Source organism: Bos grunniens, chromosome 19 (genome assembly GCF_055505025.1).
Source record: "Bos grunniens cultivar Pamir isolate PY7600 chromosome 19, Bosgru_T2T1.0, whole genome shotgun sequence".
NCBI classification, from domain to species: Eukaryota; Metazoa; Chordata; class Mammalia; order Artiodactyla; family Bovidae; genus Bos; species Bos grunniens.
Genome location: NC_141183.1, coordinates 37,729,749 through 37,747,274, shown reverse-complemented (window position 1 = coordinate 37,747,274; position 17,526 = coordinate 37,729,749). Strand labels below are relative to the sequence as shown.

General features: G+C 51.8%; 1 protein-coding gene across 5 annotated transcripts in view; it reads right to left on the bottom strand.

Annotated features, from left to right (window-relative positions):
* Window positions 1-17,526, bottom strand: part of WSCD1 (WSC domain sialate O sulfotransferase 1) — a 46,526-nt gene that overhangs the window by 8,714 nt on the left and 20,286 nt on the right. For 3 of the 5 annotated variants that reach the window (XM_086359499.1, XM_086359501.1, XM_086359500.1), the window contains exons 5-7: window positions 17,083-17,204; window positions 2,254-2,413; window positions 1,088-1,252 (exon numbers count right to left, since the gene is read on the bottom strand). In XM_086359499.1, the coding sequence (XP_086215625.1) occupies window positions 1,088-1,252; window positions 2,254-2,413; window positions 17,083-17,204 (447 nt within the window). Of the gene's footprint in view, window positions 1-1,087; window positions 1,253-2,253; window positions 2,414-11,445; window positions 11,671-17,082; window positions 17,205-17,526 lie in introns of those variants that run through there. The other 2 variants (XM_086359502.1, XR_015148029.1) reach the window with 2 other exon arrangements.

Sequence of the window (17,526 nt, the reverse complement as noted above, 5' to 3'; positions counted from 1 at the left end):
ATGAGTTCAAAAAATTTTTTAAAGACTCCCAACTATGATGAGATATGGACACCCTTGGCTTTTTTACCAGCCAGATCAAGACTGCTGTGGGTAATCACAGAACCTCAGGAACTTTCTGTTTTCTCTAGGAGGTTAATGATAGGCTCCTCTTTCCCTAAACCCAACTCTGAGCTAAGAATCCCAGAGAAACTGTTGTAACACCTGACAACAGAGAAATCTATTTCACCAAATATGTATCCCACTTGGCTTATCTGACGTTCTTAGTCTTAAACAGTGCATAGATTTGAGCCGTTTTAAAGTTCATTTACTTGACATAATGAGGCCTCTTATTTCTACAAGAGAAATATTAGAAATCATTAAACTCTTGAAGATTTTTGGACCTAGTTTTAAGAAACAGTATTTTGATAAGCTACATTTACCTCGGGGGGAAAAAAAATGAACAGATGAAGTCAGTTTCCCCTAATTATTGAGGGCTGTAAAAATTAAGGAAAATTTTAAAAATGTTTATTGAGAGGGAATCTAAGTGACTAGGCTTTCCCTTTGAATCCAGATCAGATCTTGTGAATTTCCTCTCAAAGTGAGGTCCTAGAGCTGACTGCTTCAGCATCACACAGGAGCTTGTTAGTAATGCCAGTTCCTAGGTCCCATCTCAGATTAATCCAGTCATACTCTCTTGGTGGCGGGGTGGGTACAAACCAGGAATCTATGTTGAATTAATAAGCCCTCCAGGTATTGCTTAGGGCTTCCCAGGTGGCTCAGTGATACAGAATCTGCCTGCCAATGAGGACATCTAGGAGACGCCAGTTTGATCCCTGGGTTGGGAAGATACCCTGGAGAAGGAAATGGCTACCCACTCCAGTATTCTTTCTGGAAAATTCCATGGACAGAGGAGCCTGGCGGGCAACAGTCCCTGGGGTCTCAAAGAGTCGGATGTGACTTAGCGACTGAACATGCACACACAAGGCGATGTTGACACACATTCAAGAGTGAGAAGCACAGCTCTGGTGCTCCAAGGAGGACCTGGGCTGCAGAGGCTGCGGTCTGGGCCTGAGAGCTGCCTCCTCCCTTCCCGGCAGCCCTCGCTCACCTTTGTTGTAGAGAGTTCCGTCGAAGTAGTAGCTCCCTGTATAGAAGCCGGTGGCATGCTCAATGAGGTGCCGCGCCCATGTGTTCCCCGCTCCGGGGAAGCTCGACAGAGCCACGAACACCTTGGATTTGGTGGGCAGGAACCTCCGGTCTGTGCATCGAGTGTCTGAAAGTCCAGAAGTCATCTCAGGGTTCCCCATTTCCACTGTGACTCCCAGACTCACAGCCCGACTCCTCTTGGCAGGAAATGCAGACCCAAGCCCCCCATTTAATGGAATGGGAAAACTGAGGCTCAAAGAGGGGAAGGGATTTGCCACCTGGACCTTGGCTGCATGGGTCTGTGGCTGGCCAGAGAGAGCCCCAGTGATGACGAGACCTCCCACTGGACGAGTCTAGTGGGAATCAGTGCCCTGTGGGTGCCAAACCTCATCTTTCAAGTGGTCACAGCCAAACCCTCCTGGCCCAGCTCAGGTAGTTCCAGACTCTGCAGGGGAAGTGGGTTGGGGTCGTGGCCAGGCAAAACAATGTCACACACCAGGTAGAGCAGCAAGGAATCAGGATTCAGAACTTCCGGTGTTAGTCGCTGTGCCCCCTCTTTCTAGGAGGCCCTCCAGGGCTGTGTCAGGGGCACATGGAACCCTCAGGTGAAAGTCTCCCAAGACCCGAGGGCTGTGCTGGGTCACCATAGGTGTTTGATAAAGGTGACAATGACCTTCCCCACCTGCTCTTCCTCTTATCAGCCCCTAAGTTCAGCTGGGGCAGACCTGCTTCTCAGACAAGGAAGATGCTGGGGTCTTGGCACAGTCTAAGTGACTCACTGGTCCCCAGGTATGGGCTGGCTCAGGGATGTCCCAACAGTCACTGGGCTCCCCTGTCACCCAGCCCCACCACCTTGCCATGTTATCCCTCTGGACCCTGCCTCTCTGCTCTTCCTCAAACCACGTTCATCCCCAGAGTCAGATAAAAGTCAGGTGCTCTTCGCACGGATCCCTGCATCCTCTGTCCAGCCTCCAGGGATGGCAGAGGCCTCTCCGTTCATATTATCCCAAGATAGGACCACCCACCAAGATGCCTTCCCCATCCCGGGACCATATACTCAGTCCAGACTCCCAGACCAAGTACAGAAGGAGAGCCCTGCATGCCAGTTCACTCTGGGGTGGAACTCACCCTGCACAGGGGTCTGGTAGACCTCGCAGTACTCTGCCAGCCTCTGGGCCTCAGACTCCTGGCCACACAGCGAGCTGTCCACGGCATCCCGCAGGTTGAACTGGGGGGTGGAGTAAGCACAGTAGCACTCCCAGCCCCGGAGGATGGCCAAGGGGAACTCCTGCCGGGGAGGAGAAAAAGAGATGTGTCTCCAGTGAACGGTGAAAGCAAGGGCCACGCCCCCACTGCTCAGGCACTGGGGCGATCTCTGCGGATGTCCTGCCAGCTGCCTGGGATCAACATGGGTGTCTGTCCGTCCTTTCAGGGCCAGGCACTGAGGCCAAACCCGGGAAGACAAAGCTCAACAAGATGGGACTCTGCCCTCCAGCAGCTCACTGCTGGCCAGTGACAAGCCTATAGTTAACACCAGAGTGCAAATGGTGCTTCTGGGAGGGGTAACTCCAGTGGGGGGACTGGATCTGAGATCTTGGAGACGTCAGGAGTGCCGGGGAGGGAACGGCACTCCAGGTCTGGGAGTCACATGAACGCATGTGTGCAAGGGTGAGCATGGGACAGAGAAGCCCACCCAAGGGCAGCTTAGTGAGGTGCTCAGCATCTTTAACCAACAGACTGTGGAATTCCTGCCAGCCTTCCCTGGAGAGACACGACCTAACCCCTGTTTCTGCAGTCCTGCTTTGGGGTGGTGGGCAGGGTGGATGACAGTTTCCCACGCAGCATCTCTTCAGAACGGGAGGGGTGGACAAGGGCAGGCCTTGATTGCTCTGAGCTGATCCACTCAATGGGGACTTCCTGAAATCTACCAGAGCTAGAAGAAGGACAAGTCGCTCCTCGCAGCCTTTATTTATTTTTTAATATTTATATATTTGGCTGCACTGGGTCTTAGTTGCCACATGTGGGATCTTTAGTTGCAGCATGTGGGATCTAGTTCCCTGACCAGGGATCGAACCTGGGCCTCCTTCATTGAGAGCACGGAGTCTTAGCCACTGGACCACCAGGGAAGTCCCACCTGGAAGTCTTTTACATACATTTTCTTGGTTCCCTCTGGGCAGGAGGCTGCACCCACCACACAGTGGTGAGAGCTGGGGTGCTGGTCTCCAGAAAGCCTGAATGTGAATTCAGGTTCACAGGCTGGGTAACTCTGAACCTCTCTGAATGTCACCATTGAACAAAGGTAATAAAACCCACCTTGCACATCCGTTGTGAAAACTAGATGTGCATGTGTGCTCAGTAGATTCAGTCGTGTCCGCCTCTGCAACGCCATGGACTATAGCCTGCCAGGGTCGTCTGTCCATAGGATTTCTCCAGGCAAGAATACTGGAGTGGGTTGCCATTCCCCCTTCCAGGGGATTTTCCCAACCCAGGGATTGAACTTGAGTCTCCTGTGTCTCTTGCATTGCAGGCAGATTCTTTACCCACTGAGCCACCTGGGAAGCCCAAAAACTAGATGCTGCTGCTGCTGTCGCTTCAGTCATGTCCAACTCTGTGCGACCCCATAGACGGCAGCCCACTAGGCTCCTCTGTCCCTGGGATTCTCCAGGCAAGAACACTGGAGTGGGTTGCCGTTTCCTTCTCCAATGCATGAAAGTGAAAAGTGAAAGTGAAGTCACTCAGTCGTGTCCGACTCTTAGCAACCGCATGGACTGCAGCCTACCAGGCTCCTCCGTCCATGGGATTTTCCAGGCAAGAGTACTGGAGTGGGGTGCCATTGCCTTCTCCGGAAAACTAGATGAGAAAGGTCCAAATTGCCCAACACTGGGCCTTGCACGCAGTAGGTATTCTCACAGAGGAATGGGCCATCCTCTGCCTCCTTCCTCCCACCCTGTGGGCATCAGCCAAGGCTCGCTCAATAATTCTTCCACCCATCTCTCCCACACCTATTACTTGAACACCTACTGTGTACAGGGCACCACGTTCCAGGACACTCAGCCTTATTTCCACTCTGCTTCTCCAGTGGCTCTGGCAAACAATGAGCAATTCGAGTCCCTGCCCCTCCCCCAGGCAGAGAGATGAGAGGAGTCTATTGAGTGTGTGCAAAGGAGGCAGTGGGCGGAGAAAACTTCTCACTGCTTGGGGAAACGCTGAACAAACCTTTTTATTTTTTGCCCACAGCAAAAATTTCATAAATAAATAAATAAAGGAAAATCAATAGCGTTTTCTGAGCGTGGCTTGGCAGAGCCAAGGATCTGGACACTCAGAAAAGACAATGGATGGTGTCCCAGCCAGGGAGGGTGATGCAGAGCCTGGGGGTGGGGCAGTCCCTTAGGAGGAAGGGGGAGGGGAGGTTGCCCTCAGTGGAGGGTGTTCTCCTGGACATAGGGGGGTTGTTCCCTCAGGTGCCTTGCAGCCCCCAGGAAGGCTCCTCCCCACCTCCCACCTCCTCTGTCGAGCCTCAGGGGAAGCTTTGCCTCTGCGAGAATGAGCCCAGAATTTCACCGGGGGGGCCAGGCCCACATCTCCTTCTTAGGGTTCCTGCCACATGGGGACAGGAGACAGGAGGCTTTCACTATTCTTACACACCCCTGCACACACACACACACACTCACACAGCCTGCTTCCAGAGCTCAGTGCTTCCTCTTGCACTAGAAAAGCTCTTCAACATTCTATGAGATCGTAAGCAAGTCACCTCCCTTTTTGAAACCTTAGCTTCTCCATCTGTAAAATGGACACATCCCTTGAGTTGTCCTGCCTGGAAGAGTCAGAGGATCTTATTTCTCTCCCTCTGATCCACCACAAGGACCAATGTGACTGGGACACCTATCCCCCCATGCTTTTTCTGGATGAGGTGTGAGTCGAGGATTTTTTCCTGGATGGGAGGGGGGGCAAGCAGTCACTCTGGGTGTCCACGAGTTCATGTCCAGGGGCACCAGTGAGGAAGCACCGGGTAGGAGAGAAAACACCATGCTTGCAACCCAGCAGACCTGGACTCGAATCCCAGGGCAACAGTTGAGTATCTATGTGACCCTGGGCCAGTAACCGGGCCCATTCAAGTCTCGGTTGCCTCATGGGTCATCGGAGGGCAATAATATTAATGCCATAGAGTGTAAGGAGACGGAGGGAAGATGATGCATAAAAAGGACCCAGCATAGGAGCTCGCCTACTCCTAGCTCTTAAGACCTTTCATCATAGAGGTAGGCCGCAGACCACCCTCCGGACACTCAGAGCATGTGAGAGTCTGGTTCCTAAAACTCCCACTTTGGCTCCCCCTCCAAGGCCTCAAAAGCTCAGGATCAAGCAGAGGTTGGAAGCCCCTCTCCCACGTAGCCCTTGTGGTCCTTTGTCATTTTTGGGGGGGGGTGATTGCTTTACAATGCTGCGTTAATTTCTGCTGTACAACAAAGCGAACCTGCTACAAGTATACACGGACCCCTCCCTCTTGGACCTCCCTCCACCCCAACCCCGCATGCTCCATCCCACCCATCTAGGTCATCACAGAGCACCAAGCTGAGCTTCCTGCGCTTTCTAACAGGCTCCCACTAGCTATCTGTTTTACACATGGTATTGTATATGTCAATCCCCATCTCCCAGTTCGTCCCACCCCCATCTTCCCCCACCGAGTCTGCAAGTCCGTTCTCTGCGTCTGTCTGTGTCTCTATTCCTGCCCTGCAAATAGGTTCATCTGTCCCATTTCTCTTGATCAGTCACATAAAGAAAAGAACCGCTTTGAGGACTCAGTGGCACCAACAGGGCCCTAACCCCGGAACCAGGACCCCCTTGGCCACAGCTGCCGTTGCTGTCAGAGCTGCAGTGACATCCAGCCCCGGCACCTGGGGCCGCTGGGCTTGCCGAGAGTGTACAATAGCATGACAAGCCCCATCAGTATCTGTGACTCGACTCCACCCGCCCCAAGGACCCCGTGTCATTTCTCTACAGAAAGCGAATCTGTGTCCTGACCCTCAATCAGAAGGCCGCTGGCTTTCTGGAAGCCAGCTCTCCTGTTGCTGTGAATTAGTGAAAAGCCATCACAAGAACTGCGACCTCCGGCCTCTCTCACTGCCATCCATCCTCTCCCACAAAGCCCTCATCCCACCTCGTCCCAGACTGACACCTTCATCACAGCAAGTGGTGGAAACCAGCAGCCTGGGTACCACCCGGCAATAGAGTGCACACCGCGCTCTGCATCTGTGTTCCTGCTCTTCTGCAGACACTGGCTGGATCGTGTCCTCTAAATTTCTCATATTGACGATCTCACCCCCAATACTTCAGAATATGACTGGATGCGGAGACAGGGCCCTTCAAGAGGAAATGAAGTTAAAATGGGGCCATTAGGATGGGCCCCCATCCAGTCTGACTGGTGTCATTATAAGAAGGGATTAAGACCCAGACACACACAGATGGAGTGATGACACAGGGAAATGAAGGCCATCGGCGAGCCAGAGAGACAGGCCTCGGAAGAAGTCAACTCTGCCAACACCTTGATCTCAGACTTCTAGCCTTCAGAACTCAGAGAAAATAAATTTCCGTTGTTTAAGCCACTTGGCAGTCTGTGGAACTCAGTTATGGCAGCCAAGCAGGTCACTTCCTGTGCCCTCTGCCTGGACTGTCCTTTCCCAGACACCCTCATGGTTTTGTCTCTCACTTTCTGTAAGACCTCTTCCGTGAGGCCTTCCAGGGCCACCCCATTTCAAGTTGCAAGTCCCTCCTGCCATCACTGAGACACGCCATAACCCCTCACTGTGTTGTCTGCTTTTGTTTCATGCATGTAACTTGCCTCAGCAGAATGCTCTGGCCTTCTCTCAGTCCATCCTGCCCTCTTCTTCTCCCACCCTGCCGCATGTCCACAAGTCCTTTCTCTGCATCTGTGTCTCTATTCCTGCCCTGTAAGTAGGTCCATCATGATTTAACATATATACACTATCATTTAGTGGGAAGCCGCTGTGTAGCACAGGGGCTCAGCTCTGTGCTCTGCAATGGCCTAGAGTGGTGGAATGGGAGCCGGGTGGGAGGGAGGTTCAAGAGGGAGGGGATATATGTATCCATATAGCTGATTCATGTTGTTGTACAGCAGAAATTAACATAGCACTGTAAGGCAATTATACTCCAATTGAAAAAAAATCAGACGGTAAATATTAAAAATAAAAGTTTGTTAATGAAAAAAAAAAAAGAATGCTCTGACCTTGATGTACCACCCAGCCTGTTTGGTGAATGGTTATCAGGACGCACAGCAGCTCCCTCCCACCAGTTTCCTCGGCCCCTTCCCACTCATCTCTCCCTCCCTCCTCCTAGTCTGATTCCCATCAGCACGGATGAGTTTTGTCTATTCTAGAATGGCCTATAAATAGAATCCCTCAGCGCATATGTTTGTGAGTCTGGTTCCTTTCAGAAAAAAAATAGTTTTTAAGTCCATGCATGTTGTTTTATCTGGCAGTAGATTGCTCCTTTATATCGCTGAGTATTATTCCGTGTGTGCACATAACAGTTTGTGGATTCATTCACTTGATGGACCCCTGGGCTGCTTCCAGTTTTACCTATTATGAATCTTGCTGCTATAAACATTCCTGGACAAGAATTTCAGTGGATACACATCTTCATTTCCCACGGGAAAATACCATAAGGATGTAAGGTTTCTGCTTTCTTCTCCACAGCGCTTGTCATCATTCAGTATACTATTTCACTTATTTTTCGTGGTTTACTATCTGTCTTTGGGGTTTCCCTGGTGGCTCAGATGGTGAAGACTCTGCCTGCAATGTGGGAGACCCAGGTTCAATTCCTGGGTCAGGAAGATCCCCTGGAGAAGGGAATGGCTACCCACTCCAGTATTCTTGCCTGGAGAATGCCATGGACAGAGGAGGCTGGCAGGCTACAGTCCATGGGATCACAAAGAGTCAGACACAGTTGAATGACTAACACACACACACACACACACACACACACACACACACACACTGTCTGCCTTTATCCACGAGAATGTAAGCTGAGATTTTTGAGTGCCTGGCGTGCTTTGCTGCATTCTCAGTACCCAGAACAGTACTGACAACATGGTGGATGCTTAATGAATGTTGGATGGAGGAACCAAGGAATGAATGAATGAACGTCCTTTCTAGATCTCAACTCCCCCCAAAGTTGTTGGCAATACACTTGGACATGAGCCTTCTGTGGGTCACTTGTGCCCCAGGCATGAGTAAGAGAAGAAAGTCTGCTCCATCTAAGCAAACTCTCTCTGACAACAGGAACCCCAGGGGGCTCTGCCATCCTGAGACTTCTGTTCAGACAAGAATCTCAGCCACATGGTAAAAAAAAAAAAAAAAAAGTCTGCTCTTGGGCTGGCTCTGTCTCCCTCCCTGGTGGTAGTGGCTGATGTTGAGGCCTCAGGAGCCTGTATCCCTGGGCTGCCCCCACCAGTGACCTGAACCTTTTTGCTTCCTTGAGTGGATTAAACTGTCAGGTTTCCGGGTGTTTGCAGAGCAATGGGAGAGCTGCAGACAGTAATGTGGTTTTATTTACAACATAACCTCTTCAGCAACATCACTGGATCCTGAAAACACAGAACAGTTTTTAGCCCCTTGGGGATTTCTAAGACAGGATTTCCATAAAAATTAAATATTGATAAATCTTATCTTGCTGCCGACCTCCTTGTTTCCTGTACCTCCACCCCAAGCTCCAGAGAGAGACAGAGAGACAGAGAGAATGTATGTGCAGAGAGAACAAAGAGGAGAAAATGAACCAAGAAAGCAAGGCAGAAAAATGGGAGCACAGGCGTGGCACTGTTTCAAACAGATGAGGGGTTCGAAAGGGAGCCGGCTCAGCCTGTGTCAGAGGGCAGGGGGGATATACATTCTCATCCCGGTACTTCCTCTACAGCTTGAGGCTGGGTGCCCAGGATGGGAGCTCGGGTGCGGGCTGGGGCTGTGGTGTGGGTGGGCATTCAGCCTAGAGCCAGGTCATGACATGGCCAGGGCTGGGCTCTCCAAGTGGTGGGGCATGTACACGCATGTATGCTCAGTCCTGTCTGACTCTTTGCAACTCTATAGACTGTAGCCCGCCAGGCTCCTCTGTCCATGGGATTCTCTAGGCAAGAATATTGGAATGGATTGCCATTTCCTCCTCCAGGGGATCTTCTGCACCCAGGGATTGAACCCGTGTCTCTTGTATCTCTGGCGTTGGCAGGTGGATTCTTCACCACTGCGCCACCTGGGAATCCCTGGGTGGGGTGGAGATCCATAGGCAAAGGCTTGGCCGTGGCCAAGGGGTCAAGGAGTGGACATTTCCACCAGGCAAGGAGTGAGGCCCCGAGCGGCAACCCCTCTGGGATCTCCTCTCCTCCATCCTTGCTCTTCTCTAGGCATCTTTCTCAGGATCTCTAGGATTATGCAGCATCACCCCAAACTTCAGAGACAGGAGCTTCAGGTTTCAGAAGGGGAAACTAAGGCTTGGAGGCAGGTGGAAGGAAGCCCACAACAACCTCAGACAGTCAGGGTATGTGAGTGGGAGCAGAGGCCAGCCTTCCAGACTCCTAGTCCGGGGCTTTGCCATACACCACACTTGACCCCTGGGAGGCAAACACGTGAAGGCAGTAGATTTGTGATGAAATCCGTGAACCAGCATGGAGGTTGGCTTTGACCAGTCTCTCGCTTCCAGAGGCAGAACTGGGTAACATTCAAGACACAAAAAGGAGAGGAGATGCCCATGGAGGGAGATGGGGGGTGAAGGGGTTGACTCTTGTTTTCAGGCAAATGTCAGATTGAACGTAAACCTACTGATCCTGGAACTGAGAGCATGTTTCCCTCTGACCTGAGTGCAGGTGCGGAGCTGTGTGGTTTGGAAAGGCAGTTATGGGAAATGGACCCAGTTCAAGGCTTGTCATAAGGAATCCCGGGCTTTGCCAAGCCCTCCTCCAGGGGATCTTCTAGACCCAGGGATAGAACCCATGTCTCTTATGTCTCCTGCATTGGCAGGCAGGTTCTTTACCACTAGCGCCAATTGGAAGCCCCACGAATCCCAGGTTTTGAATCCCATTTACATGACTGTCAACAAACTATTGGGCAGTGCGAGCCTTGATTTTATCATCTGTAAAAGGGGGGCATAGCTTAATGATTAAGGGTTCTGGTATGAGTTTAAATTCAGACAGATGGAGTCTTGACTTCTCCAGCTATAAGGGGATTTGTGGATGGAATGAAATACAGTCATCTCTTGGTATCTGCAGGGAATAGGTTCCAGAACCCACTGCTGATAACAAAATCCTCGGCTCCTCAAGTCTGTGGTTCTACGTCTGCGGATTCAACCAGTGGCTGATGATGTAAACGGTGGTACCTTTTCATTGAAAAAAAATCTATGTACCAGTGGACAAGTGCAGTTCAAACTGTGTTCTTCAAGGGACAACCATACTATTAAGGTGTCTTTCAGAGAGTAGATTCTCGGCAGATTGGTTGGTCTGAGTCTGGGGGGGGCTAACACATGGAGTGTGGTGGGGGCGCTGGGCCATCTCCCTGTATCCACTCTTCTTCACTGGAAGCACTGACTCACTAGTCCCCTTCCATGTCTCCAGCCTCAAAGGTGCCACCTCAAGATAGCTTGGGGCAAATGTCAGAGTGTCCCCTAGGGACTGTCCCCTTGGGCAATGGCTCTCCACAGACTGGAGCCCCAGACATCAGACAGAGGTACTAATTCACAAAACCCAGATCCTTACAGACCCAATCCTTGGCAGAGACGTGAAATTTCATGCCCAGTGGAGGGAATGGAGCCACGCAGGATGGACTGCATCTATCAAGATCTAAGGGGATTTGGTCAGGCCACCGCCCAGCAGAGAACAAGCAGGCTCAGAGTTAATCTGTGCCTTTCCACTGCACAAGCAGCTGGGTTAGCGCCTCCGTTAAATGGACAAAGGAAAAAAAACTCAGAAGATACATCGATGGGAAAACATCCAGGTGGTTACTATTCTGTATGCAGAACTCACACACCCCAAAAGAGGCTAAAAGGGGGCAGGTGGAAAGGATAACACCTCTCCCTGCGATGCCTTTCTCGGTAGAACTACTAGCGGTTGCTGAGAGAACAAGCCTCAGATCACAAGGCTTAATAGCTGAAGCTTCACACGTTAGTAACCTATTTACAGATGGTGCTGGATTTCACACATCAGCCCTGCCATGGAACACACGCTCCCATAAAGGGCCTGTCTACTTGTGCACCAATACGGGGCTTCAAAATTAATGACCCCTCACCCGAATGGGCAGCACTGCAAACAGCTAAGCTCATTCTCACCTTCTGTCCAAATGAAGGAGGTGACAGGATCCGGAGGACTGAGAATGAGCAGGTTTTCTTCCAGCTCCAACACGATCGCAGAAAATTAGACAAGATCATTTTACTGTGTTTAAAAACACATTTACATAGGTCAAGTTGCTCTTGTTGGCAGACAGTCAGATCATTAAGATGCTGATGTGGCCCAAAATGTTCTTTCCTTGTCAAACTACATTCTGGGAGCTCCCCAAATCCATTGTAACTAACTAGCAAAGAGAAAAAAAAAAAGCAGAGATTTTTATCGGGAGCCACAAATAAACCTCAGATGGTGCTCAAAACTGGGGCATGGCACAAGGAAGGCGCCCCCTCTTTTCCTGATTTTGTGCCCCACCTCTGGCATCTGCTGCTCCTGGCGCCCCTGCCCAGTCAGCCCTAATTAAGCCTGTAGCCCCGACTCCCCGATTTAGCTGTGCCCCATTTAACATTCTGCTGTGAGCATTTCCATCATAAAAGACTTTGAAAACATTTTCAATGGCTGTATTATAGTCCACTGTATGGCCATGGCATCACGTAACCATTCCCACATTGCAGTATATCCGAGCTTGTCTAGAAGCCAAATTAGGATGAGATGAAGCTGCAACTGGGATGTCTCTGCAGCCTTGGTTGCTGCTGGCCTTTCTGGAGAGGAAGTGCTTGGCACTCCAGGCAGGAAAGCACAGCCAGTAATCCCCCAATTCACCTCTCTCCCTCACCCTCCACATCCAGGAGAGGACAAAGAAAACCCTTCTGGCAAATAGAACTGTGACCTCTGCAGGCCTCAACTTCTGACTGATCCTCCATCCACCAGACCTCAGGGCTGGAGGTGGAATTTGCTCCTTCATCCTCCCTAAATAATTGTTGAAGATAATCCATCACTAGGATTCAGATGCATGGCAAATGTGAGCTGGGTCTTGGCATGGCTGAGCCAATAGGTTCCAGGTGGCCCGCTGGACAGTGGTTCTCAATGGGAGTGCCACAGAGGACCCCTGGCTATGTCTGGAGACAGTCTGGGTTGTCACATCTAAGCATGGAGGTGCTATTGGTCTGTAGCAGGGTAGAGGGATGCTAAATATCCTACAATGTACAGACAGATCCCCACACAAATTAGCTGACCCAACTGATAACAGTTGCAAGGATGAGCAACCCTGACGTAGAGTGAGATCAGGGTCCTAGTCCAGCTCCCACTGAGAGCTGATACGGACCATCCAGAAGGCCTGAGTCCAAGTCATACTCACAACCACAGGGCAGGACGAGGGAGAAGGGAGGAACAGACATTCTGGGGACCAAAGGCTCACTCTCTCAGATAGATGGTGGCTTTACCTGCGAGCACATCTGTAGCATCATCCTCGCCCTACCTGGAATCCCTAATTCCAGAGCCAGGTCACAGGCAAACTTGGGTCACAGTATTGCCAAGGCATCTCTGGGGGTGGCCCCGAGGACCACTGCCTCCCAGAGGTATCCCAGCATCCCACCCACAGCTATGAAGCCCACACCAGTTACACTGCCCGCTCCCCGCTGACACCGTCCATAGCTCCCTCTTACCAACTGAAAAACATCTGGATTGAGAGGCAGGCCTCTGAGGCCCATTGCAACCTGTCCCCGCCCTACCTTCCACATGGTGCAGTGGAGCCCTGCATACTGGGTGGGCAGGCTGGCTGCTTTCCCAACCCCCTCACCCCTGCCCAGTTATGTGCATTCCTCACACCCCTCGTTTGCCCTTTGACATTGCCCAGCATCAGTGGCTCAGACAGTAAAGAATCTGCCTGCAATGTAGGAGACCTGGGTTCAGTCCCTGGGTTGGAAAGGTCCCCTGGAGATACCCACTCCAGTATCCTTGCCTGAGAAATCCCATGGACAGAGGAGCCTGACAAACTATAGTCCATAGGGTCACAAAGAGTCGGACAAGACTGACCAACTAACAACCCTTCTAAAAAGTTGCAGTCCTCTTTCCTGAGCCTTCCTCCCAGTCTCCTTCATCTTCATCAGGCACAGACCTTACTCTGATGTATGCCAGAGTCCCTGCTTCCTGTCTTAGCCTCTCTTCGGGGGGACTGGCACCCCCTACCCGGTGTCAGTGTATGCATTTGGCCCCTGTCCCACTAAATGTGTCCTGCCAAGACCTGCTTTCAACATGAAAGCTGGAAATAGTGACTACTCCTCACAGCTGCAACATTCTGTGGATCTAAACAATGGGACCCAAGAAAACAACCCCCACCCCCCATCCGACGATACAGGGGAGGCGAGGATAGGAGCCAAGCCGTTAGCACAGATCCTGACACCTGGAGGGCAAAGGTCATTTATGAGACCCTGGGTGCCCCTTCATCCTTGTTCTATCTGAACAATTCGCAGCATCACTGCCCAGAGCTGAGCAGGTAACCCATCCAAGAAATGCATCTCAAGGGGAGAAGTATGAAGCGTTAAGGTGCAAAATGGCATAAGGTACCAAGAGCCTGCAGGTCTCTTTTGGCACATGCTCCAGTGAGAGACTGCAGCAACCTGGATTTGTGTCAGTACATCTGAAGAAAGGCTGGAAATAGGCGTTGAAGAGTTTAAAAGCTTCGAGTTCTGTGTCTGGGCCCCTCACAGGCTGCCCCAGGGAAGGTGCCCCCATACACTGGGGCATCCACCTGGGATGTGGCTTTGAAACCATCCTCCCCAACAGCAGAGTCTCAGGAGTGCCTTGCTTCTCTCTCACACAGAGCTGGGGCATAAGCATAAAATGAACACAGCTTTTGATCAGGGCAGCACAGCAAAGTTTACTCACAGAACAAGGACCTAGCCCCTCCTAGGAAATGTATCCAGCAGATCCACCACAAACACAGAACTACCCCGCTATAAGGATAGTCATCGCAACCTTGTTTGTAAAAGCAAAAGATTGGAAACAACCTAAATGCTTAACAGTGGGGTGTTTGTTAAATAAATTATAGGACATCCATGTAATGGCATAGAAGAGTGAGGAAGCGCTTCCTGTGCCAATTTGGAGCAATCTGTAAGACACAGGGAAGGAGAGGGGGCAGGGTAGTGCGTATGGCTTGTCACCATCTGTGGGGTTTGTAACGCCATCCTGACTCTGTAAAGGAACAACTGCCTGAACGTTCACAGAATTTCTCTGAGAGGGGAAGGGAGAGGTTAGGCCCATCACCTGCACCCAAGGAAGGACAGAGTGGACGACACAGAGGGGTGAGAGGAAGACTTTCCCCTGGACACCCTTGGGTGTCCTTTCACCGTGTTCCACGCGAGCATCTTATCTATGGAAAATAATTCAAAGCACCAAAGACGCACAGCTGTGAGGCTGCCGGCTCCCTTCCTCTTGTTTCTTTTCCTGTCTCCTCCTCGACAGCCCACCCACCTGTCCCCTTCCTCCACCGATGTCACACTGAGAGGCAGCAGCATGAAAAGCATGGGGCATGGGGTTAAGAGTGGGATGTAGGGGGACGTCCCTGTGGTCCAGTGGTTAAGAATTCACCTGCCAATGCAGGAGACAGGGGTCCAGGAAGATCCCACATGCCGTGGAGCGACTAAGCCCGTATGCCACAACCACTGAGCCTGCACGCCTAGAGCCTGTGCTCTGCAACAAGAGAAGCCACCACAACGAGGAGGCCTCGAACCACCTTGAAGAGTAGCCCCTGCTCATCGCAACTAGGGAACGCCTGCACACAGCAGTGAAGACCCTGTGCAGCCAAAGAGAAATAAATTAATTAATTAAATTGTATATATATATATACGAGAAGGAAATGGCAAGCCACTCCTATATCCTTGCCTGGAACATCCCATGGACCGAGGAGCCTATGGGGGGCGGGGTGGTGCTGCAGTCCATGGGGTTGCAAAGAGTCAGGCATGACTGAGCGACCAACAGACAGACAGATAAGAGTGGGATGTAAAGCCGGTCCCTCCATGCTTGTGTATGAGAACTCTCACTCCTGCAAACCTGCGCTGGCTCTGCAGCAAGCGGGGGTCAGACTATCCCCCTTCACAGAGTGCTGGGAGAATCAGAGCTGACCAGCAGGGGGAAGGCTGCAACCCAGCGTCCAGCACACAGGAAGATGCCTGTACATCTGTTGACCCAGGAGGCCAGCAGATCTGGACCAGTTGAGTTCCTCTGATTACAGTGGGGGTCTTTCCAGGGAGCTGCTCTGAACTGCAGGTGTGAAGGAAGCCCGGAGTGGGAGGTCTGCTTCCCTGCTGTGTGAGCAGGTGTCCTTGCCACCTCTACTGGCTCTGGTCCCACCAGCGGGAGAGGGGGAGAAGGGGGCCCCAGTCCAGGTGTCTGTGAATCAACAAAATGGTCTTCTCGGATCCCAGTATTGTGTCTCATGAGCCCTGACACCAAGACACCCTTGGCAGTGGCTTTGGAAATGCTGGAGATGGAAGAGAGACACTTCAAAGGCTGCGCTTGTGCAAGAGGAAAGCATGTAGGAAAAAGGCTTTGTCTCACCCAAATCCAAGGGAAGCATCTCAAGGGGGCTGAGACCACAGAGCAGAGGGAGGGCGGCCCATGGAGGGCATGTCTTTGTGTCCAACTCCACATGTTTTCACTGAAGTCTACGCCCTGCACCCTTCAAAGCACCAGAAGGCTACGGAACTAGGCAGAGTTCAATTCCTGGCTCTCCCCATTCCTGGCTGTGTGACTTCAGGCAGAATGCTTAAGCTTTCTGTTTCCTCACCTGCAAGATGCAGTTACTCAGAACACCTATCCCATTCGGTTGTCAAGAGGATTAAATGGGTTAACCCATGTGAAGTTGGAACAGAAACTGGCATGAAATAAATGATGAGTACCGGTTAGGACTGTTGATAACCATCATCATCCCCATCACAGCCAGGACCCGCCTGTCTCCTAGCCCCACTCGGTTACACTGCCACGTCTTACAGTCCCACCAAAGCCAGTGGACCCCAGGATTTGGAGCAGCCCCAAGTCCTAGCCTACTGCCACTCAGGGCCATTTCCAGGGCCATAGCATCTGGCCCAGTCTGGAGATCTCGGGTCTCCAGCCTCAGATCTCAAAGCTCTTGGGGCAGCCTGCAGGTCTCACCAGCCCTGCTTCACACCCCATCCCAATCATGCCATGTGCAAACCCCATCTGGCCTTGATCGATGTCTCCCACCCCAGAGCTGACATGCGGTGGAGGCGCATGGCCTTTGGTACCCAGTCCAGCCCTTGCACAGAGTCACACTCCACGCCTCAGCCCTGGCTGAGAGACCAAAGGGACTTGAGCGACTACAGCCCCTGAAGTTGGATTCTTGGCCCAATGCTGTCAGTGCCAATAACAGAAAATCCATCAGCACTCCCCAAGTCCCGAGCCAGCATCTTCCAGCTTCCAAACCAAGTCAATTTAACATCTGACACTTGTGCCAAGAGCTCACGTCGGGAAAGGCACGATCCTTTCAGTTTTACAACCTTCACTGACAATCCCCCACCCAGGCTCAGATCTCAGCATCAGCCGGGTCCCTGCTGGCATCCTCAGTGACTCTGCTGCAAAGCCTGCCTCCCTCCCTCCTCAGCTCCCACCCGGGATCCAAGGAGGACAGAGAGCTGCAGTTCCCCACGGGCACCTGCCGCTCCCTGAGACTACCATTCTGGCTGGATGGCTAAAGGACAGAGCTGTGAAGTCATAATTCCTCTTACTTTCTGGGAGCAGAATCCGGAGCACGTCTCCACGGTCACGTTGGCCTGTACCAGGGAGTCGGGGAAGGCATGCGTGATATTCTCTGGCAGTCGGAAGCAGCCCCGGTACGTGACAGTCCTCCCTGCGGGGAAGGAAATGGGGATCTGGTGAGAAGCAGTGCCTGCCCTTCTTGGGGCCTGACCCAGGGGAAATGGCAGCTTCAGATCCTGAAATAGGTGGAACTGCACTCAGGAGGAGCAGATTCCAAATCGGAGAGGGTAAACTGCCCAGACAGGCTGTGGTCAAGCCAGGCTCCTGAGAGAAACCAGACCCCAGAACCTTGCTCACCAGGATCACTGACAAGGGACCACTTGGCTGAAGCTGCTGAACTCATGACCTGCTACTCCCGCCAGCCCTCGGGGGACAGTGTCCATCCTTCCCCCCTCCCTCCTTTCTTCCCTTTC